Source organism: Saccopteryx leptura, chromosome X (genome assembly GCF_036850995.1).
Source record: "Saccopteryx leptura isolate mSacLep1 chromosome X, mSacLep1_pri_phased_curated, whole genome shotgun sequence".
Lineage (NCBI taxonomy): Eukaryota > Metazoa > Chordata > Mammalia > Chiroptera > Emballonuridae > Saccopteryx > Saccopteryx leptura.
The window spans coordinates 29327258-29352529 of NC_089516.1; the positions used below are offsets into that span (position 1 = coordinate 29327258).

Below are 25272 nucleotides of genomic sequence, written 5' to 3' on the forward strand. Positions count from 1 at the left end.
TTAGATACATGACCTTGACATTTCTTTTGGCTTATTCTGAACTGCTTTAGCCTATTTAGGTGACAAGTATCACCATATTTAAAATGATAAGAACACAGATTACTTTGTGTTATGAAAGAACTGAAGATTTAGAAAATATGGGTACAATGCTGGACAGGAAAATGGATATAGGACTGTTCTGGTTATCTGTAGCTACAAATAAACCACCCCAAATGTAGTGGCATTAAACAATAAAAATGTAATAGGGTTAGTATCTCTCACACTTCCAGGGTGACTGGCCTCAGCTAGGTGACTCTTGCAGTTGCAGTCAGGTCGAGGCTGGGTTTTGAGCCATCCCAAAGGCTTCCTGACTCACATGTCTGCTTGTTAGCATAGGTAGCTAGATATTAATAAGCTGGCAACATGATGATTAATGCCTTTCTTCTGGGACCTCAGGTGAGGCTCTTTGCCTGGACACTTATATGTGGCTTCTCCGTGTGGCCTAGGCTTCTTCACAAGATAACTTGATTCTAAAAGCAGGTGAACCAAGAAAAGGAGATAATAAAGAAGTTGTATTACCTTTTCTGATCTGGTACCAGGAGTCATTCTTCTTGACTATTGCTACATTCTAGTATACTGTTCATTGGGATCAAAACACTAACACTGATCTACCATATCACCACATTTAAGACGATGTTGAAGAATGTGTGGACATGTTTTAAAGCCAACAGTTCCACTTGTTTGTTATCCTCTGTATTGTTAACCATTACATAGTCCCCCAGAACTTTAAAGATTCTTTGATGACAGTTTTGCTGTTTATGTGTATATATCAAGCTAATTTTAACACTAGTGAAGTTCCCTTTGTAAAGAAATTATTTATTAAGGCATCTTTAACAATGTATGAAAATTTTTGCATTTTTATTATATCAAGATTGTACTAGGATCACTGGTACTTTTATTAACAAATGTATATGTCATCTTCTAAATTTGTGTGCTAATGCTTTGAACATTTTGTTATTTATTCCAAAACTTTAATCCCTAATTGAAACAGCTGCTTTATTTCAACAGCACTTATGCAATGACATGTAAACAAACTGCTGTATGTTTTGCAGCAATTAGATCCAGTTTCATCAGAGAGTACTTCTGCTCCACACCAGTTCTTCACATGCAAGTGGGAAAGCCTATGTATTTGGAGCTCTGCTTCGTTCCGTTTGACATGGAGACACGCTACTGCATCATCATCCTCAGTAACAAAAATGTGAGAACAAATCCGTGGTTGGGGCTTTCATCCGGCCTGACACTTTACTGGGATAACTAGTATGGGTAACTTGATGGCAACTAAAGACTCTAGAAATTAGATAACAATTTCAGCCTTCTAGTAGCCAAACAAAGATCTTATCCTCAAGAATAAGCAGTTACACTAGTTGTGCAAACATTTTTTAATGGCCTCATAAGAAAGTTCCATGGAATCAGAGTGGAGGCATGCCTAACCTTGCTGCAGCCCTATCTGTATGAATCTACCATTGCATAACAAATTATCAAACACTGAGAGGTTTAAAACAACGCACGTGTATTATAGCACATTTTCAATAGATCTAATGTCCAGGCATGACCTAGGTGGGTCCCCTGCCTGCAGCCTGTCAAGTTTTCAATAGGGGTTGGCCGGTGCTGGGTTCTCCACAGAGGTCCATTTGAGTAAGCCGCTTCCAACTGCTCAGAAGTTGTTGGCAGAATTAATTTCCTAGTGGCTCAAGGATCCATGCACCTTGCTTCCTTAAAGCCCGAAAAGGAGAAGGATCAAGAGAGGAGAAGAAGGAAGGGAAAGAGGGAGACAGAGAGAAAGTGAAAGACTGAGATGGAGAGGGGGTATAGGGTATGGAGAGGGTGGGAGAGAGAGAGAGATTGTCTCTAGAGAAAAAGTTTTATGCCATTATCCCTTTCTAGAAAGACACTGCCATGTGTTAAACTGAGGAGGAAATTTATAACCCTCAGGATATAGGCCCAAATATATTAATTATGTATCAGTTATGCACTGTTTTGAATGTCAATGCAATGAAATAGTGGTAACTAGAAAGAGATATTTTATGTACCTGGTGTCTATGGGATCATTTACATGTAAAAATAATATAGTTTGTGAAATATATAAAATATAGTCTAATTTTACACTTAAAATTACTATTTAGGAAAAATGGTGCTATTTGATAGTAATGCTAAATATTGTTTTTTATTCCCTTTAAAGGAGTTCAGGATTTAACTGAATTCCTCTATATAAAAATTTGTGAAAAGTAGTAGTTTAGTCAAATGCTTCACAATCTCTTTTATATCAATTTATAAAATACCTGTAGAAAAATGCTAGGGCTGATTCTTAATAGCATAGTAAGGAAATTAATTGTATTCTTTAAATTAGACTATTAGAAAATTAATATTTGCTTCCATAAATTTTATCTAAATTAATTAAAGTAGAAATATACTTGACATGTCAATTTATGAAAACATGACTTTTGATTACATATAATTTGTCCTTGTCAGAGAAAATTATTAGGAAAAATAATCACAAAATTATATTGTTATCAATTGAGAAATAATGCCCTTAATGTAAAGGATTGCATTGAATTACAATAACTTATGTGAGGAAAACACATCTATTAATTTACACATTTAATTTTATTGCTAATTATATTGAAAAATGCAATTACACGCTTAAATAAATAATCAAATATCCAAGTCCACCTAGTTAGGGCCTGTTCTTATTAAATGTGTCATAACTGCTCTGCCATTGAGAGCCACCTGTTGAAAACTGTAAAGTAATTAGGCCTTAATTTGATAGCTTTCCATGTGTAAAACAAAACCATTTCTGCTAACACTGCTATCAAGGAAAAGCCATTTGTTTCACTTTGGCTGTTTCATTCAAACTTTCAAATAAAAAAATGAAATGCATTCTGTAACGGCTTTTTGAAAGTAAAAATAGTTTTGTTAAACTTCCCATCACTGCTCATAGAATTTTTTACCTTAAGAGAAAACCTACAGAAGCCCTAAAAAACCCATGCTGTCAGATGTCAAAAATCCAAAGACATATCTTTTCTTTGTGGAAGGGGCAGATGAAATCATGACCTACCTAGTCCCTGAGAAGTTGTGTCTGCTGGGAGGAGTGGTTGACAGGTCTCTATACAAGGCAGATAAACACTACAAATCTCAAAGCAATGTCTTGACACAACCTTGGGACTCTGTGTTCACTGTGGAGTCCATGTGAATATCTGCTCCATGTAGTCTTAGGTCCTCAAATAGGAAACCACCTGGCATTGCTAGGCTCATCATGTACAAGAGGCAGTGACATCAAGCAGGCATCCTTGACACGGGGCCTGGGTTAAGAGTGACTTCCAGTAGAAACCACTTGCAGTGACCTAACCATCCGTCTCCCAGCAACCTATGAGCCTTTTTATTGACCCAAAGCAGAGTCCTTCTTTCCCCTGGTAGATTTACCTTTCAGTTCTTCATTGTCCTTTTCGGTTTTCAAAACTTGGTCAGAGCACATCGGAAGTACTGCCCAGATACTGCTGACTTGAAGCTGGGGTGGGAATCACCATCTCTGAACAACTTATGCAAATTCGTCCAGTCTGACACCAGGGCCCCAGGTACCAGGGAGAGTTTCAGCCTTGCCAAGTCACATAGAAAGTTTACAGGACATGGGTGCCCACTCTCAGGTGTAGGACCCTGCAAGGCCTTCTTGTTGATTCATGGTCTACAACAATTTAATCTCAATATATCTGCAGAATTATCATTCAGGCATGCAATTAAGATTGTGTTAAAATCGTGTTAAGAAGGCTAAACTTTTTTAGTGAAGGCATACGAATCTTTTTATACTTCTTACCCTTACTGAGTCTCCTAGCTCAATCTTTCTATGAAAAATAGTATTTTAAAAGAACAGTGATTATTCTTCATAGTCAGTTTCATATTATAATTATGGCAGAGTCAAATAATCATCTACAATGATTGATTAGTGATCCCTCTCTAGTGTACAGAATTTAACATTTTAGAATTAGCTTAGCTCTCATGGGTCTTTTTATCCATCAAAATAATATAATGTTCAACCAATTCAAATACATAAATTACAAAAAACTGGGAAGATCTAGCCCCAAGATAAAGAACAACAAACAAACAAAAACATAAAATTTAACACCTATGCAACATGTTGATTTTCTGTCTAGAAATGCTTTAGAATTTTCTTTTTAAAATTGAGTTTATTTGTATCTGGAGGGCATCCATGACCTGCCCAAGGTTACCCAGCTAATTAGTAGAAGAGGTGGAATAAAAACTTCCCTTCCAGTGCAGTTTTTGTGTTCCTCCTTTCTGGGTCATTGACAGCTGGTCTTGTAAAGTTGCATGTATCAGTGTTATTTAAAGACTTCCTTTAACTAGATACACAGGAAGAACAAAATATCTTTTGTGAGGGTTTCTTCGCATCAACCCTGGGCTGTGGCATCTTCCAGGAAAATATAATAATATAAATCTAAGTAAACATGCCAACTGGTAAATGCCAATTAAGAGCAGAAAGGAAATGTAATAGGTGACTGTTGGAATAGCACACACTGACAAGTGCCTGCTAGGTGTCAGATAATGCCATTTCTTGTCACAGCCTCCAGAGTTGGAAGGTAAGGGGCTTCTGTACTTTAAAAGAGTTCTTTGTTGCATTTGCATTTCTTGCCTGGTCTGATTTTATTTCAAGGAATGTAAAGGGAACTAATTAGATAATACTACAGATTACAGTTCCTGAATAATTTTCTGACACAGGCAAAACATACATTATTTTCCATTATATTACATTTTTTAATAAAAAGAATATATTGAAAGTGAACAAATAAAGTAATTTTTTTGAGAAATGATAATATATTCTCTGTAATATATGGATTTAAACAGAATTGAATGGAAACTTCGTTACTGATATTTCCATTGGCTAATTGAAGGGTGGAAAGCTGTTAATAATTTATATTTAAGAATAACAGTATGGCAAATAGTAGTTTGTTCCTTTTGTATCAACTCCAATGGGTCTGTATTTATATTCATGGAGTAGACAAACTATAGATCAGGTTTCATCCCAGCACAGATTAAAAAAAAAACAATAACATGAAGTTATGATAACTATACTCCCTGAGTCTGATGTTTTATGAATACTATATTTTGGATAAAACAACTGATTTTTAGATAAGAGGATAACAAAAAGGTAAAAATAACAGTAAATATTAATATGTTGTTTTTTTCGGTCTCTGTTGAACTTATCCATTTGTACTCTATTTGAATTATCATTGAAAATTTTACATCAGTATTGATCACTCAGTTATATTTGTGGTAACACATTCACACAACACAGTTCAATTCACTAGCTTGGGTTTATGTTTGCAAAGTACATAGCTGTTTAGGAAAAACTACTTTGTATAAATTATATATAATATTCTAATTATTACCAGGTATGCACAGATTTAAATGCTGAACAATCTAAAACATTCAAAGTTTCCATATTTCTTTTTTCAGCATGAACTGAAGATAATTATGGATCATAAATAATCAAATTTTATGGGGCATTATCATATGAAATAGATGATGATAAACTATAATAAATCCCCCTGGTACCCTTCATTCATCTTCAGCAGTGCATGGCCAGATATGTTTCATGATTCTAATGAAGCAAATCCCAGTCATCATATCATTTTATACATAAATAATTCAGTAACTGTCTCTACAATAACAAAAATTTGACATAGCTGGGATAGCATTACTACTAAATAAAATATTGTAATTTTTTTTTTCATTTTTGGAAATGAGACGAGGGCAAATTGACAGACTCTCACATGCGCTCCAACTGGAACCCATCCAGCAACTCCCATCTGGGGCCAATGCTCTGCCCATCTGGGGCCATGCTTGTAACTGAACTATTTTTAGCACCTGAGGTGGAGGCTTTCTGGAGCCATCCTCAGTGTCTGGGGCCAATGTGCTTGAACTGATCGAGCTATGGTTGTGGAAGAGGAAGAGAGAGAGAGAGGGAGAAGAAGAGAGAGAAAGAATGGGGAGAGGAAGGGCGAAGCAGATGGTCACTTCTCCTGTGTGCCCTGACCAGGAATCAAACCCAAGACATCCAGATGCGGGACCCATGCTCTATCACTCAGGCAAACGGCCAGGGCCAACTTTTTTCCTAATAACATTAAACATCTGAGCATTGTTCATATTTTCCTGATTGTCTCATGATTGTGTTTTTTTTTTCCTGTCATTTTATTTTGAATTTCTTTGTTTGAAATGTAGAGAAGAAAAAATAATGTTTTTTCTATCCTTCTTAGTTCTTGGCTAAGAACTCCCACCTGTAATAAAAAATTAACAGTAATAATACAAACAAGTTTATTAAGATGTATACCTTTTGTATAAATGCAATATACCCAGGAAAACCAAACAACTTCCTAATGTAGCTTAGAATTTAGGCATAAATACCATCTTACTAGGGAAAGTTGAAAAGGGATGTCAGCCGTTTAGGAGAGTAAATGATTTATTAGGAAAGACGAATGGGTCTTTGAAATAATAAATGGGAGATGTGATAGTTTGTGACAGTTTGTCTGGGTACAGTGTCAACTTCTAGTCTCTTCTCCTGTGAAAAGAGTCAGCCTTTGGTTGATGAAACTCCCAGGAGATTTATGACAGTTGAATTCCTTTTGGAGGATCTGTCTCTAGGCAGATAAGAGAAAGCCTTTCCCTGTAGTTGCTATTTTTCACATGTCTACAGCTCAAAATCGTTGATATAATAAAGTGACATATTTGGGGGTGGCATGTCTTGAACCCCAACAATCCTATTTTGAGGTGGCATATTCTGCTACCACTCAGAATTGAGGTCTGAATAATATTTATCCATTCTGATTGTGTGATATGTCTTTTGAGACTTTCCCTCTCTCCTTTCTTTTCACTTAGTCTCTAGGTTCTGAAAATGAAGGAATATTGTTCATCCCATTTCACAGAGGAAGAAACCAGCACTCAGAGCTCTAGTAAACTTGCCTCAGGCTTAGTAGCTAATAAATGAGAGTATCAGGATTAAAGTAGGCTTGTCCACCTCTGTTAATCTTTCTCTGTGTCATGTTGCTGCCTTTGCATCGACCTCACTTTATTGTCACTCTCTTTGTTTATACTTTTGTTCTATTTGCCTCATTATTTATTCTAAAAGCTCTTCAGACTCTCAATACTTGCTTTGAAAACCTGTACTTTATTTTTGAAAGTAAATTGATTTGGGTGATGTTGGTTATGTAAGTTTCAGGTGTACAATTTGATAGTCCACCATCTGTATATTCCATTGTGTGTTACCACCCAGTCTAGTCTCCTTCCTTCACCTTGTATTTGAGCCTGTTTATCCTCTTTATCATCCTCCCAACTCCCTTTCCCTCTGGTGGCCACCATACTGCTATCTCTGTCTATAGGTTTGTTTATTTTGTTTGTTCGTTTGTTGCTTTCTGTTTTATATCCCACATATGAGTGAAATCATGTGGTTCTTGTCCTTTTTCATCTGACTTACTTTGCTTACAATGATACTCTCAAGCTCTATATACATGTTGTCACAGAGGGCCGTATTTCATCCTCTCTTATGGCTGAGTAGTATTCCATTGTATAATGCTCAGTTTTCTTTATATACCACATTTTATTTGTCCTTTCATCCATCAAAGGGAGTTAGAAAACCTGTGCTTTGAAATAAAACTCTTGGGAACCCAGATACCCTGCAAAAATGATGTCACTCCTCTCCAACAATAAATTGCACTGTAAAGGGGGAAATGTCTTCCTTGATTGATTATGTGTTTAAGCTAGCAATCTGCCATGAATATTTGTAGCTATAAGGATTAACTGCTGGGAAGTGTGATCCTGGGATGTTCTTAAGCCAAACTCCGTGTTGTGTTGCATGCAGAGCTTCCTCCACACTATGGTAGGGCTACATTTAAGCCTTTCCTTTCTCCACATATTTAGGGCATATGTTGCTTAAAATGCACAATGCCGTGATGTTTTTATAACACGCAAATTCCGCTCGCAGCAGAAAGATTTATCCTAATTTTGTCTCAGCTTTTAGAATTTACTATTATTGTGTGGTTGTGTTTTAGATTGGAGAATTAGTATATGCTGTAGAAGGAACAGGTGTGATCCCCTTGCCTTCTGTCCTACCTGCAATGATGTCTAGGACTTCACATACCTATGACTGCAAAAATACACCAGAAGGTAGAGTATATATATATTTTTTTATTATTATTTTTATTTATTTATTCATTTTAGAGGAGAGAGAGAGAGATTGGGAGAGATTGAGAGAGATTAAGAGAGAGAGAGAGAGAGAGAGAAGGGGGGAGGAGCAGGAAGCTTCAACTCTCATATGTGCCTTGACCGGGCAAGCCCAGGGTTTTGAACTGACAACCTCAGCATTCCAGGTCAACGCTTTATCCACTGCGCCACCACAGGTCAGGCTATATATATATATTTTTTATTTCACTTATAATATTGAAGGATGGGACTGTCCCTCATATAGTTACCTAAGTTTCTTCATAGCAAGTTTTTCCAATATATAATTAGATTATAACTTTATTATGTCAGTAATATACATTCTAGTTTAAAGTATAAGGTTGTACGTGAAAGAAAATGACAGTTCATGCCAGTCCTCGACAGATGTCTTTCTTTACATTTATTTCTACTCCCCATACCTTCTGATCACTGATAGGAGCACAAAAGTCACTGAATTTTTTTTTATCATGTTGATGATGCTACTATGAAAATCATTTCACTAGACCTCTTTTCAGAGAGTACCAAGAAAATATTTTTAATTTCCGAAGACTTATTCTTGAACTACAGAATTAGTACTACTAGAAATGTGTTAACTATTTATTTTTACTCTGTTTGATGAAGACCACCATGGCAGTTTTAAATTTCAAACCTCCAAGTCTATCCTGAATGATAATGTCAAGGGCATAAAGATCATTGCAGTGATGAATGTTTTTGATTCCCTTAGTGGTTCATGAGGAAGAGCCAGTTCTCTACTTGAAGTGTAAACCGAAGCACATGCTAAGTGTAAACCTCATACTTCCTCTGATGAACGAAGCCAAAGAAAAGGCACTGGCTTTTGCAGCAAAACAGCAGATGTCTGATGTAGAGTACCAACGAAGATCCATCACAGGTACTCTAGAAAGCAGCAGCGTGCGCGTGGCCATCGCCCTCCTGGGACTGACCAGGGTTGAGGTGCGTACAGATAGATGATGTGCTTCAATTGTTCTCTCTTTTCAAATGTACACGCAGGTTACTTCATCCTAACATTTATACGTAGAAAAAAAGATGAATTCTGGTTGCCTTGAGAACGACCGCTCAGTAGCTTCTTTTCTATTTTACCTCATTAAAAATAAACCTGAAGAACACTGTACTAATTTTAGCATTGCTACTAATTTTAGTAATAATAACTGAATTAGCAGTAACTAAGCATTCTACTAATTTTAGGCATTACATTGTAGTTGCTTAATACACAGTTGTCTTCAATTCTGGCTGCACGTTAGAATGCTCTAGAAAACTTAAAATCGTACTAATGCCTAGGTACCGCTCCTGAGTGATTAAATACAACTCTCTGGAAGGGAGTGCATGGGGATATGTTCTAAAGGTTGCCCAGGACATTCTGTTGTGTATCTAGAGAGGTTCATCCCTGGGATCAGATGACCTGAGAGTCTAGACATTAACACTGCCACTTGTGTGACTGTGGGCTGACTACTTAAAAATCATCAAACTTCAATTTTTAATCTGAAGATGTTGGTAATTTATGGAAAGTAAGTGATGTAACTATATAAAATGTTGAGTATACAACCTAGTATGTAGTAAGTACTTTTTATCTGTATGACATTGTTGCTATTATCATTACTATTAATATAGACTCTATTGTTACAGCTTACATTCTGTTCTATAATGGAAATAAGGTACAGTCTAGTCACCACAGAGCTGCTAATGTGATTCTTCTAATGTGTAAACCTATTCACATTGCTCCTCTACTGTTGTGCCAGTTCATGTTAGAATAAAAGCCAACACCCCTAGGATGGCATTCATGAGCCTTCTGATCAGTCCCAACTCCTTCCCTGATCTCAGCTTTCCTCTGGAGCCCACTCACTCCTGCCATTCCCTCAGCACAGGTCCCTTGCTGTTCTTCATGTTCCCAAAGTGTGCTCCCCGTGGCCTGTGCACTTCCTTTGTACTGTTTTCTAGATATTAAGGGCTGCCTCCCTCGTGTACTTAAGGTCCGTTCCTGTGTTCTTAGTGAGATTCTGCTCTAGCAACCTAGATATTTTCTAAAAGCATCACTTACCTCTATGAGTCACTCTCCAAATCCTAAATTTCCTTTCGTTTTCTTATTTGATACAGTTTATTACCTGGGAGTAGTATATTTATATGTGTTTTCTCATGTGTGTCTCCATCAGGAATTTGTGAGAAGATATTTGTTTAGTTAACTTGTATACCACCAGTTCCTAGAAAAAAATGTGTGCCTTGCCAAAGGTAGTCACAGAAACTGTTCAATGAAGGAGTAAATGATAAATGTTTTCATCCTTGCTGTTTAAGATTTACCTTCATTTACATACATTGCAGCAAAGTACTCAATGATGTGGAGGGTTTTTTGACAGAATGTTATAATCAATAATAGAAATCACAGATTTTTTTTTTTTTTTTAGAGGGCAGAGGACAGACAGACAGGAAGGGAGAGAGATGACAAGAATCAACTCATAGTTGCAGTACTTTAGTTGTTCATTGATTGCTTTCTCATATGTGCCTTGTCCGGGGGGCTCCAGCTGAGCCTGTGACCCCTTGCTCAAGCCAGAGACTCTGGGGTCATGTCTGTGATCCCACACTCAAGATGGTGACCCTATGCAGAAGCCACTGAGCCCACACTCAAACCAGATGAGCCCACACTCAAGCCAGGACCTTGCAGTTTCAAACCTCGGTCCTCAGCATTCCAGGTGGATGTACTGTCCACTGTGCCACCACTTAGGCTAAATCGCAAATATTGAACAGTGATAATATGTTAGGTATGACCTGGATTTTTAAATTCTGATTAGTTCAAAATATCAAGGCTTGAGGCTGTGAACGCCCTCTGCGGCACCCATGCACTTTTTGCACGTAAGAACCTGATGCCTCTTTTCAGCTCCTACCAAAATGCTTCCTTCTGCTCTATAAAACAGTGAATTTGGGAAGGTGTATGTGAACATTTAGAAACACTGTTACAATAAAGATGTTCAATATGTGACCTTTTCCAACTTTAAATGTGTGCTCTAGCTCTCTCTTTCTGTTTTTTAATTTCATTTTCTTCATTTTCACCTCCTGCCAAAGCATTTTATTGAAATAAAAAATGCTTGAGGGAAATGGATTTTGCCCATGAATCTTCTTTCTAGTATTTTATATATGTATGTGGTTTCTGTTTTTCTTCCTCATCTCTTGGCATTCTCTTTGGAACCCAGCATACTTTTTGTTTTTATTATTGCATTTATCAAATTGTTTTATATAAGATTCAGTTTTATCGCTAGCCAGTGTATTCAATGGATAGAGACTCGATGCGGCATATGGACGTCCCAGGTTTGATTCCCAGTCAAGGTACACAAAATAAGTGACCATCTGCTTTTTTGCCCTTCATCTCCCCTTCTCCCCCTCTTCCCCTTTCACAGCCAGTGGCTCGGTTAATCGGAGTGATGACCTCAGGCACTGAAGATAGCTCGGATGATTTAAGCATTGGCTCCAGATGGGGGCTGCCTGGTAGATCCGCTTAAGGCTCATGCCAGAGTCTGTTTCACTATCTCCCCTACTCTCACTTAAAAAAAAAAAAAGATTTATTTTTATATGTACCTGTTTCTCTAGGATGTGAAATCCTTGAAATCTAAAACCTTACATTATGTGTTTTTTGCTTACCCCCTTTAATGATTTGTTCATGAGAGATGCTGTCATTGTACTATTTATTTATTTATTTATTTATTTTTGTGGCAGAGACAGAGAGAGTCAGAGAGAGGGATAGATAGGGACAGACAGACAGAAAAGGAGAGAAATGAGACGCATCAATTCTTCCTTGCGGCACCTTAGTTATTCATTGCTTTCTCATCTGTGCCTTGACTGGGGGGGCTACAGCAGACTAAGTGACCCTCTGCTCAAGCCAGTGACCCTGGGCTCAAGCTGGTGAGCCTTGTCAAACCAGATGAGCCCGCGCTCAAGCTGGCAACCTCAGTGTCTCAAACCTGGGTCTTCCGCGTCCCAGTCCGATGCTCTATCCACTGTGCCTCTGCCTGGTCAGGCAAAACAAATGCTCTTTTAAACCTTATGTCTTCATTGTATATAGATGTCTATTCAGGTTGCATCATAGCCTCATTTTTCACAGTAATCTTGTTGTTACTTACACTTGTTTCTCTCTCACATTTTCAGGATGAGTATGTATATGTGTGCACTTCTCTGAATTTGTTGATAGGAATATTAATGCCGATAATAATAATTTATGAATAACCTTTGACTTTTTAAAAAAATAAAATTTCAAATGTGTTTAGTAGTCTCTAAGTTTAAAAATTTTAAGTTTTTTTCACCTGAAGATTAGTATTTTCTTTGAATTCCCTGAATATCATGCATTTTTTTTTTGTTTCAGCAAAAACTCTGTAAGTATAGAAAGTAGCTAGAGGAGGGTTGAACATATCAATTAAAAAAATCCCAGCTACACCAAGTCAGAATTTACGGACACGTCTTACTGCATTTACATACATCTAGTTATAAAGGTTTTTTTTCAAGTCAAGTGCACTCTTGAAATACAACAATGTGAATTCTTTTGCGCGGCAGAACAATAAACAAGATACATTTTTAAAATACTCTCACCTTTTTTCCCAAAGTGCTTTTTGGTGCCGTTTTGATATCCCCATGGGTAAATGTATTAATGGATAGGATTGCACTTAAATATTGATAATAGAAGAAAATGGGATGATTGACACATACAGTATCCTAAATTGCCCTCAGTGACTGGGCAGAGATTACAACCCAGATTAAGGTAGAGACATTATTATATTTTAAAGCTGGAAAACAAACCAAAGGCACTCAGACACACAGTCCCAACCTCTTACTTTTACAGACCTGTAAAGCAAGATCCAAAAATAGCATGGTAGCACCCTAAGTTCACACCAGAAATTTGTAACAGAATAGAAATAGGCCCAAGTTTTTACCTCCCAGTCCACTATTCTTTTCCTTGAACTATATATTGTGTCCAGCTCTTATGTTCACTTGTTAGTCTACTACCAAGAACTTGTTTTTTATTTTTATTTATTTTCTTAGAAAGGGGGGGGGAGAGAACTGGGAAGCATCAACTCGTAGTCGCATCACTTTAATTGTTCACTGATTGCTTCTCATACATGCTTTGACAGAGGGGGCTTGTGGTGGATGGCTCAAGCCAAACCCGTGACTCCGTGCTCAAGCCAGCAACTGTGGGATCATTTCAAAGATCCCACATTCAAGTTGGTGACCCTGCACTCAAGCTGGTGATACTATGCTTAAGCCAGATGAGCTCATGCTCAAGCCGGAGACTATAGGGTTTTGAATGTGGGACCTCAGGGTTCCAGGTTGATGCTCTGTCCATTGTATCATCACTGGTCAGGCTGCTACCAAGAACTTGTATAATGCAATAAATGAAAGTTTAGAATGTTATTATAGCATAAAATAACTGCAGCAAATAAAATCTAAAATCAACCTTGAAATATATTTGTTCAAAGCTAAACCTAATTGAATAAATGTAGAAAAGTGACATGTCCAATTTTTTGTTACACAGCAGTGTACAATGTGAATTTTGAAATTTTTATAGAATAATAGCAACATGGAGTATCTACTTTACATACTGTAAAAAGACAGGATCTTTTCTCAGGAGCATGAATTTATGACAGTTCACTTAGCAATCATTATTGAATTCATATTCTCTGTCCATTAATAAACCAACTGTAATGATATACTCAGTGATACTGGAAATACTCAGGGCTTACAGGGTAGTTTCCATTTATTTTCTATTAGCGTCCTCATGTTTATGTTTTAAAAGTAATGCTATGTACCTCAGGATAAATGGCAGGAAAAATTATAGGAATCTTGAAATTTTATGTCTTTTAAAAAGGAAATTCTTAATGAGAAATCAAAAGGGTAAAGGAAAATTTTTTTTTTGTATTAGTATAATTTAGATGCCCTTCAGGTCATGAAGTAAGCCTGTTACTACTGTGAAAGATAAAGCTGGCCATGAGTTACAGCAGTACAGGGATAGATGTTATTCAGCAGGGGGGAGGATCCAGCAGGAAATGAACTCCAATCTGTGCAGCAGTGACTGGGAGTTTTAAAGGAAGAATGAGAAAAAGTGAGTAGGGGCCTGAGCAGAGTCACAGACATGGATATTTATAAGAAGGGCAAGGGGGTTGATGGGTGTTATCTGTTATCTGGACTTGCTAGTTGGTGCTTATATGCAGGAGAAAAAAACTTCTGGAATCTTCATACCTGGTGGTCGTGGTGCAGGTTGCTACAAGGTACCCAGAATGTTTGCATTTCAAAGAGAGGGTTCTGCCTGACCAGGCAGTGGCACAGTGGATAGAGTGTTGGACTGCAACACAGAGGACCCAGGTTTGAGACCCTGAGGTTGCCGGCTTGAGCGCAGGTTCATCTGGTTTGAGCACAGCTCATCAGCTTCAACCCAAGGTCGCTGGCTTGACCCAAGTGGTCACTGGGTCTGCTGTAGCCCCACTGGTCAAGGCACATATGAGAAAGCAATCAATGAACAACTACGGTGCCACAACAAAGAATTGATGCTTCTCATCTCTCTTCCTTCCTGTCTGTCCCTATCTGTCCCTCTTCTCTGTCACACACACACAAAAGAGGGTTCTGAGGTCCTTGAGATGATAGTTATGTGTAATAGAAGATTTACATCTCAAAGGGGAGAAGAAGTATTTGCAATTGCAAGCTTTCTAAAGTAACTGCAGATAAGCATCGATTAACAAATCCAGAACACATCCACGAACTGCTTCTCACTTTTTGTTAATGTCTACTTCTGTGACTCTGCTGTTTCTATATGCCAAGGTTGAAGCCTAGTTGAGAAGAGGGCTTGGAGGAGCCTGACTAGAGTTTGGCCAGGAAAAGAGTCTGTGTCAGTATGTACTATTTTGAATGACTTGAAGATCTAGAAGGCAGACAATATGCATTTAGGATAAAGAGCTAATTGCCGATGTGGCTGTGGATAGACTACTTATTCACAATGACTAGAAAAATGAACCAAACCCAAACAGTGATAAATGTACACTGAATTAATTTAAATGTCAGCATTTACTTGATGTGTATTGCCAAAGTCAAGTAGGTAGAAAATGTGACTTTGTGGGGAAAAAAAATCTTGTGGCTTTTATAGATAACCCATTGAATGAGATAATTGCTAAAGACACTAACATTTATTTTTGATGAGTAATAGTATCATGATCATGTTGATGATGACAATGCTGATAATGATAGTCAACATTTATTAAATTCTTAAAATATGCTCCAAGCACCTGGTATTTGTTTACATTGTAAATACAACCGAGGATAGGCAGTGTATACTATTATCACCCATATTTTACAAATGAGGAATTTGTGGCTTTGGTTCATAACCTGGCCAAGCTTACAGAGTTGGGTTATATAAATGTGGGTAGTTTAGTTTCAAGAATGCTTAGTTTAATCATTGGGGTATATTACGTTGTTGCAGTAGATCATCCAGATCAAAATAAATGATTGCCTATCTCTCTGCTTTGATCATTGTTTGGTTAACAAACACATAGAGAGTTGGGTTTCTCTTCAGTGTTCCATTTTAGGAAGTGCAATATTGAACTCAATTGTGTCTTGAGGATTATATGCATAGAGGTGAGTTATAACCTACATTATATAATGTTTGAAAGGACTAAAAATATCAAACTTAATTAAAAGAGGTATTTGGAGGTCTGTGGAGGGGCAGGACCTACTTTTGTTTTTGTGTGTGTATGTATTTATTTCTGATCTTTTCCCCCCACTAAATTGTCGTTAGCAAAACAAAGGGGACTAACTATACTGCTAATGAGAACTAGAACTGATGAGTAGACATTTGAGCGCACAGGGTTCAACTCAAGGAAGGAAGCACTTTCTCAGTGTTGCTCACCAATGGAATGGTTTCTTCCTGAGGCAATGAATTTCTCAACACTGAAAGGATTAGAACAGAGACACTGAGCGGCTCTCAATAAAGGATGACCCCAATAATTCTATGAAACTTGTTAGGGTTGTCTCCCACCAATGAAATAATAATGTGTCCAAAGAAATGAACAAACTTAATTCCTTGGTTAATTTTCCCCCAAATATGGCATCTAAATACATAATAGTATATTGTATGTTTTAGAGTTAAAAAGTAAGAAAATTACATTTCAATTTTTCTTTCTGTTTATTTGCAGACTTCATTATTGTTTAATATCTCAAAGTTGAGGAAGCCCAAGTCCATTTTATACACAACGGAACTGAGCCTTCCAGGATTCTTTTCTATACCTAAGGAAATTCACATCCCTCAGTATAAAGAAATCTTAACTAAAGAACTGAAACCATCACATCCAGAAGGTAATCAGTAATGTGTGGATTGCAATATCTAGCAGTGTTGCAGGCACTGGGAAATAATAAAATACAAAGAACAGATTATCTCTAATAAAATGTTCATAATATAATTGAAAAGATAATTTTGCTACACAAATGCAAATTATTCAATAATATTTTGTATTATAAGTAACCAATAAACTGCGTAACAGTAATCTATGGTAAGTTATATACTGAATTTGGGTGCTAAATTACTGGTACTGAAATTTACAGATTGTTCTTTGTTAAATGATATACCTATCTGATAAAAACAATAAGTGCACTTTGAGAAAGGTCAGCTCTTGCTTGAACAGTAAAACTGGTTACAGAAGTTGTGCTGGAATTGAGACTTGAGCTGGCTCTAAAGGATAGGAGGGATGTTCATGTCAAGGGCATATCACAGGAGAACAATACCACCACTTATGAGTAATTTATCTTTGATATTGACTAGTGCCATTATTAATTGAGTACTTATTCTTGGTCTTCTGGTGTCCCTTTATTTTGATTTGTGTTTCGGAGGGACTAAGCCAGATTTAATAAAATATTGCTACATTGCATACATTATTGAATACAAGTGATAAGATATAAACAATGTGACTAAAGAGTTTAAACTATTAAAATTAATTGACATTTTTCCTTTGCTTCTTTCCAAGCTGGTAAATAATAATAGGAATATATATTTTTCATTAGGGCTAGTCCTACAGTGTACCATGTGTCATGGATTCTGAGTTATATTATTGCTAATTGTGAAGTTTTCATTTGATATTTTTTCTGTGGCTTTGTGTTAACTCTAAAATACTTCTATATCTAAAATGACAATTAAGAATTATAAGGTACAGGATAACCTGTTCACGTTGCCTTCCTAAGAGATCTGAGGTGTTGAGCATCTGCTCATGTGCTTATTGACCATCTTATAAATGCCTATTCAGATCATTTGCCCATTTTTAAAAGTTGGGTTGTCTCATTATTGAGCTGCAAGTGTTCTATCCATATTCTAAGTACAGTACCCACTCAGAGAGATGATTTACAAATATTTTTTTTCTCATTTTGTTGGTTCTCGTTTTCACTCTTGATAGTATCCTTTGAAACACAAAGTTTTTAATGTTGATAAAGTCCAATTTTTCTATTTATGTTGTTCTTATTGCTCTTGCTTTTGATATTGTATCCTTGACTCCATGGCCAAATTCAAGTTCATGAAGATTTAGTTTGAAACACAAAGTTTTTAATGTTGATGAAGTCCAATTTTTCTATTTATGTTGTTCTTCTTGCTTTTGACATTATATCCTTGACTTTATAGCCAAATTCAAGTTCATGAAGATTTAGAACTCCATTTTTTTCTAAGATTTTTATAGCTTTAGTTATTGCATTTAGATCTTTGATCCATTTTGAGTATTTGTATGTTATTTGAAGTAAGGGTCTAACCTCATTCTTTTGCATGTGATTATCTGGCAAAGCAATCAATGAACAACTAAGGTGCCACAACAAAGAACTGATGCTTCTTGTCTCTCTCCTTTCTGTCTGCCAGCTCCTTGTTTGTATGCTGTCATAATTGTGATGCATCTCCCTCTGCCCTGTATGGTACAGTACAGGCATAGGATTCTACTTTATTTCTTAAAACCAAGCTTGTTGCCAGACTCCCTCCCTGGGTACTGGTATGGTCTTTCTATCATTCACCTTGGTGCAGACAGCCAAAGGCCCCTCAAACAGAAACCTTGCCCCTGAACTTAGGATTCCAGGGCTTTTCTGGAGTGTGAAATTGGCTTCTGACATCAACCTGACCTAGTTCCCCTTTTTTTCTAGGCCGAGTACCAGATTATAATTTGAATTCTGACTTTTGAAATCTCAGTCCTAACTGTTGTTGACTAATGTGTCTTTCTCATCCGGCTGCCCTCCCCTGTGTGCCCTTCCACAGAGTTCACAGCTTGTTCAGTTGTCAGTACGGGTCTTGTCCTACTATTTGAGGATATTTATGTATTTTTTCCAGTTCCAAGTTCTTTGTATGCTGCACCATGCAATCGTGAGACATGACCCTGTCCTATATTATCAAAGAAAATATAGTTTTAACTCAAATAATTTGTAATAATTTTATCAACATAATTGTAATATCCAAGACTTATGTATATTCTTTATCCTTATCATTTTAATACAAGATATTTTAGTTCGATAAATGTCTTACTTTGCCTTTTATTGTTTTATATCTATAGACATAGAACCTGCCAGCCAAAACAAACAAACAAACAAACAAAACAAAACTTTTATATTGATTCTTTTTCTTTCTAAAGGTCTTCAAAGGTGAACATACGCTATGCAACAATACATTTACGGTGGCATTTAATCAAAATTGTATAAGCCTTTCCTGCAAGTTTAAGTCGTAGAGAATGTGCTTTTTATTGGCATGCTAGCAGCTCATTCAGACTAGTTTGCACACTTAGTAAATCAATCTGCAAGAACTTAAAAACCAACTCTCTTCAAAATGTAATTTTTAATATATGACAATTAGAGAAAGTTTTGGTATTCAGACTTGAAAATGCAAACACGAAGTTAATTTGCTGTCAGCAAGCCCTTGGTTCCTTCCTCATGGAGGGGTTAATTAGAAAATGAAATCTTATTTTATTTCTTTTCTTTTGAAAATTTTATCTCTTTAAAAAATTACAGGAAAACAAAAACTTTCTGGTTAAAATAATGGCAAGCTACAACTCCCAGATAGGCTCTCTCTCAATTTTTCCAGTAAATGATCCATGAAGACATATAGAAATTCAAAAATTCAGTAGCAATGGAAAGAAAAGATAACAACCATCCATTTACATAAATCCTATGAGGAATTTCCAATAATTACTGAGCTGTTGTGGCCTGATTGAAAAACACATTTAATAGCCTCTGTGACTCCTGCTCAATTAAAATGTAATTTTGCTATAAAGAGCAAACAGTCTAGTCCCATGACCTGCCTTCTTCTCAGAAATTTATTATCTAAACCTACCAGAAAACTAGGAAGCCGCCTCCTCATTGCATACCTCTTGGCACATAGTGGTTTTAAAATATTTTTCTAATGAATGAATATATTTGAAACAATTTCCAAGGTGGCTCTTTATTAATACTTGCTTGCATCCATTTTGAAAAGATACCCTCCCTGATTTAAAATGACTCTAATTAGAGGGGAAAATGTGGAGGAACATCATTCTATCAAGGATGTGTGCACTCTGCTGCAGATGGCAGAGATAGGAAACATCCACGTTCTTTGTGGTGTGTGTTATTGGTAGGATGCGAGTTAATAACAAGAAGATAATGAAATTTTGTAAAATGTAAATTTTCACCTAGGTTAGTTGAAAACTTCCAGTAGATGTAAGGAAATATCCTGCTTACAACTAAAAAATGGATACTTTCTGGATACAGGAAATTGGCCCAAGGCTATGCATTGAGCCATCTCCACATTTAGATCTAATAAGAAACCATTGGAAAGTAAAAGGGGAATGAGACCCTGTACATGTGACCACCTAGGAAAGATAACCTTCTGCTATTTATAGGAGCAAATGAGAAAAGGCAGAAGCAATTTTTTTAATGCTAGAAGATGAAAGAGTGACACCAAAATGGGTTATAATGTAACAATTGGATGGCAAAGGCAAGAAATTGTGAAAAGCAACAAGAGAAAAAGACATTTCCAAAGGAGTAAAAAATGTACTTAGGTAGATTTACCAGTAGTAATAATGGAAGCCAGAAGACAATGGAATTACAGTACTGAAGCAAATTAACTGTCATTGTAGAATGTAGAATTTTAAATCTCAGTAAACTATCACTCGAGTAAAGATAAAATAAAAATATTTTCAATCCAACAATGAAACTGAGAAGATTTAAAATCCACAGATTTTGCTAAAAAAACAAACAAACAAACAAAAAAAAACCCAAAAAAACAAATAGAGGATTTACTTATAGGTGAAGGAAATTGAATTCAGAAGAAAGAATTGGGATCCAAGAGCAGTGGTTAATAAAATAATCAGTAAATATAGGTAAATTTCAATGAGCATTGGCTATGGAAATAATAAGAAAAATAATTAAGGTATATAAAAATAAAGAAAACTCAACCACTGGACAGTAATTTTAATTGTAAAAGAAGTAGGTTATTGCCATTACAAGCATATGAGATTCTCGTATTTGGAGAGGACAGGTGTGAACCACTTCAAGACATTTTTATATAAAGCTTGAATGTAGAAAATTTGGAAAAACCAAAAAATATAGAGCAAGATGTATAATTTATATTGAATATATACCAGTAAAATGCATAAAATACATCTTGATGAGTCCAATAGAATACAAAAGCAGAGAAGTAAAGATAAAGAAACACAAAATAAGATATCAAACACAAATATATCATTAACCTAGATAAATATAAATTGCTAAACAATAAAAGTTGATATCTTCACAATGGAGAGTAAAATGCAGATTTAGGCTGTTTACAAAATTGCCTGGTAGGATATCCAAAAACCTATACTAAGTATTTATAAATCAAAAGAATAGCTGGCATAAATATATTAATATTTGATTATGTAGAATTTAAGGCAAATGCATGCATTAATACAAAAAGAAATAATCTGATGTACAGAAAATTTTAGATTTTTTTAACCACATAATCTCAAAATGGATAAAGCAAAAATTGTCAATTATAAAGGAAAAATAAACATATCTACAATCAGAATGGCAGTTTTTTTGTTTTTTTTTTTACAGAGACAGAGTCAGAGAGAGGAATAGACAGGGACAGACAGACAGGAACGGAGATATGAGAAGCATCAATCATTAGTTTTTTGTTGCGTATTGCGATACTTTAGTTGTTCATTGATTGCTTTCTCATATGTACCTTGACCATGGGCCTTCAGCAGACCGAGTAACCCCTTGCTCGAGCCAGCAACCTTGGGCCCAAGCTGGTGAGCTTTTCCTCAAATCAGATGAGCCCGCACTCAAGCTGGTGACCTTGAGGTCTCAAACCTGGGTCCTTGGCATCCCAGTCCGATGCTCTATCCACTTCGCCACCACCTGGTCAGGCTAGAGTAGGAGATTTTATTGTACACCTTTCAATAATTGAAAGATCCAGGTGACAGAACATCGTAAGTGAGGCCCTACTAGACCTGACCAACACCGTAAGATTTCGGTATTCATGTACCTTTTAAGCCTAACTTGGCTGTCCTGGAAAAAAAATTCACAATTCTTGCCCTTTGCTTACTTTAGTACTTTGATACCTCTCTGTGGCCCTTTCCCTCTGCTTTAGGGCATGTGCAAGCATGTACAGATACTGCCTTTCAGCAAAATCTGATGGGGGACTGCAGAGCGGTCTTTTCTGCCTGCAGGTCCTTAGAAACTTCATGGGGAGAGAAGTCCACTGCTCTCGGACATTTGGAGTTATCAGGGTAAAAGCTCACATGCCCTTCTCCTAGCATCTCCCTTACTCTCCTTTTCCTTCCTCGAGTCCTACTTCCGTCCTTTATTTTTATCCTCCTTCCTTCTTTTTTTTCTTTGTCCCTTTCCCAGTCTTTTCTTCTTTTCACTCGGAAATATATTATTTAACTCTTCCTGGTGATAGGAAAACAAAGTAGTTCAGCCTCTTTTGAAGGGATAAATCCCATTTTAACCAATATTTCAAAAATTGAACTTGTCCATAATTAGTAGGAGTCTTTATCATTTTTAATTATTGTTACTTTATTGACTAGTATAATAAATTGGACAACATAAGCTGCTAAAGCATTTTCAAAAATAGTTGAGTGCATATTATACTACACTCTACTAATGAAAACACTTTACAAAATAAACAAGCACACTCTAGTATTTGTTAATTGCTGAATACTTCTCTTTATATATATAAAATCTACAGTGCACTTCATGTGTTTATTGTTACATTAAGAAACTCAGTAGTGAGCAGTGGTTAGTACACAATGAATCTATCACTCTTTACCAGAGTATTTGTGAGGTAGATGTGCTGATAACAACATAATAAACTCATTAAAATTGGTAAAATTCGAACTGGCATGTGTTTGTCTTTTTACTTCTAGAGTAGAAAAATCTAGACTAGAACTTTCTAGTAGTAGATGAAAGTAGGATTAGTAAATAGGCTAAAAATATTCTCAGAAAATGTAATTACTCATCCATGAATTTAGAACATGTAATAGTTATTGTAAATTCACTTATATAATTGGATTCACATAAACATAGTTTTTCATTCACTCAATACGTCATCTTCTGAATTAAGAGTTTCTGACTGTTTTTTGCCAATAATATACTTAAATAATTAACTATAGAAGATAATGATCAAGTCACTGTATTATTTAGTTTCATTCATGTTTCTGATATACAAAGAAAACTAAGAGTTTAATAAGTTAATTAAATTTTATCTATAGAGCCCTAGCATTGCTTTCAAGTACCTTGCTTTGTGTGTTGGGGGGTTATGCATGTGAATTGGGGCTTCAATTTTCTCCTTCACAAGATCAACTCTCCATTAATTTGTTGGATATGTTGAGGATTCTCTCTAAAGTATTGTTTATACACAGGTTCCCCAAACCAAAAAATAAAATGCTTCAAAGCTACTGATCAAATCTCACTCTTTGATTTTAACACATTAAGAAATTGAGTTCTGAAAGAAAATCCTAAGTTCCTTGCCCAAGGTTGTACAGTGCAGGAGAGGAGCTAAAACTAGAAAACAGAATTTTAAACTCAGTTGATTATATCTTTCACCTCACCAGTTTTACACATGCCTCTTGCTTTGCAATTACAACAAGGTAGATTGTTTCAGTAAAAACCCAAGAGAATGCTGTCTGCCTATATACATGTTTTATGTAGTTTTTCCCTCCTTTGTTGACCCTGGTTTTGGCTGGTTGACTTGCTTTGGTCAATTATTATGGGATGTGAAGGAAGCAGATACTTGATAACCATTAGTTCATCAGGGCTCTCCTTTTGCTACTGGTAATTCTTCTGTACTAGATGAAAAATAGTAGGTTCATCTCATAGAACTTTAGAGAGCTCATGGACAGAATTTTCAGTTGATGTCCCAATTTGTGAATTGAGTCCACATGAAGCATATAAGCTTTCCCAAATGAGGTGAGACTGCAGATTAATGAGCAAATAAATTGTTGTTTCTTTAAACCAATATGTTTTGTTATAGTTTGGTATGCAGGGATAACTGATGAAAACAGCAGTTTTGACCTATTCTGATAACCATGACCCATTCTAGAATCTGAGCACAGCATACTTTTATGGGTTATTTCAAAAACTATAGATTATATGGATTTATTCTAGTAGCTAATACTATATAAAATTAAGTGTTCTTAGAGAGATTCTCTTTTATATTCCTTTATTTTCTTCAAGAACTGTAATCTGATCAATTTAGATATATTTCATTATCTTTAATTACAGAACTCTGGCTACTGCCACAGTTACCATTATCACCTGTAAACAAAAGGCCCCAGGTGAGCTATTTCTGAGTAGAGTAGGGATGGAAGGGACAGGTTCAGAAGGTCCTTAATATTTGTGATGCCCAGGTCAAAAGCATGTATGAAAGGCCACATAGCACATATCTAAGATTTAAAAGTAATAAATCAAACTAAAAAATTTTAAATAGAATATATTCTATTATTCACATTGGCAAATATTACTTTATACAAATCTAAAAGAGCCAAGTTTGAATTTAGAATTCTTGGCCTGCTCAGAGTTTTGCACTAGAACATGACAATATAAGATAGCTAGATCTTGGCTCGATGCTCATTCTGTTTCCTTCTTTCAACTCTGACATCTGACATAATGACTTTGTGTACAAATTTTTGGGTATCCCAGCTCACATAATTAATATTGGTCCATATCTCCTGCTTAATAGCCACCTCTTAGTTACCCTTCAATCCTGGGAGTCTTACAGTGGGAGGACTGGCATTGGGAGGAGTCCTGTGCAAGCACTGGAAATGGGATTCAAAGCACTTTGGGTTGAATTATGGCATCCCATGAACTTGGAACGTGGTTGGGTCTGGGCTTTATGTAGGTCTGTTCCTTGGGCACGAGCAGAGAGACAATACCAGAGGAGATTCAGAGTAAGGCCCTAGAAAGCCTGAGGCCCAGGATGGGAAACTCTCTTTTCTGTGTGTAGGGTGTGTGTTAGTTTAGGAACCCCCAGATCCTGAGACTAGGTCTTGAGATCAATAGTTTGAGAAGCAATCTCAGGATCCACAGTTAGGAGAGCGAGAGGGAGAGACAGCAAAGACGTGCAGCCAATACAAAGAATGTAAGTGAACAGTTGGCAGTGTGAGCTATTTGGGCTGTTTCACTGGGGATCTCTGGGAGTTGGTAGGGAATTCACCCCAGAGTTATTCTTACCGAAAGACAAAGAAGCTGGCTTATTTGTTCACCAATATGATACATTATTTGTTGAGAACTGCAGCTGCAGGTGTTAACTGACACTTCTGGCCCAATGCATTTGAGCTACCTCCTGTCACAATAGCCCTCATGAAGAATGTCATAGTCTAAATAAGAGTTGGATGGTTATTAAAATACTTTTTAGATCGAGTGTGGCACCAATTCTCGTTTCATTCAGTTTGTGACTAGTTTCTTCATCTCTCTCTTTTTTATTTGTTTATTTGTTTATTTATTTATTGGCACTGTGAAGGGTGGAAACTAAATGTGTAGAAATATGTATTGGAAATAAAA

At 36.3% G+C, this 25272-nt stretch overlaps 1 protein-coding gene across 1 annotated transcript in view; it reads left to right on the forward strand.

Moving 5' to 3' along the window:
• CFAP47 (cilia and flagella associated protein 47) overlaps positions 1–25272 on the forward strand; it is a 390193-nt gene that overhangs the window by 244860 nt on the left and 120061 nt on the right. The window contains exons 34-37 of the mRNA XM_066357757.1: positions 1092–1237; positions 8094–8208; positions 8987–9213; positions 16434–16593. Coding sequence (XP_066213854.1) covers positions 1092–1237; positions 8094–8208; positions 8987–9213; positions 16434–16593 — 648 coding nt within the window. The remainder of the gene's footprint in view (positions 1–1091; positions 1238–8093; positions 8209–8986; positions 9214–16433; positions 16594–25272) is intronic.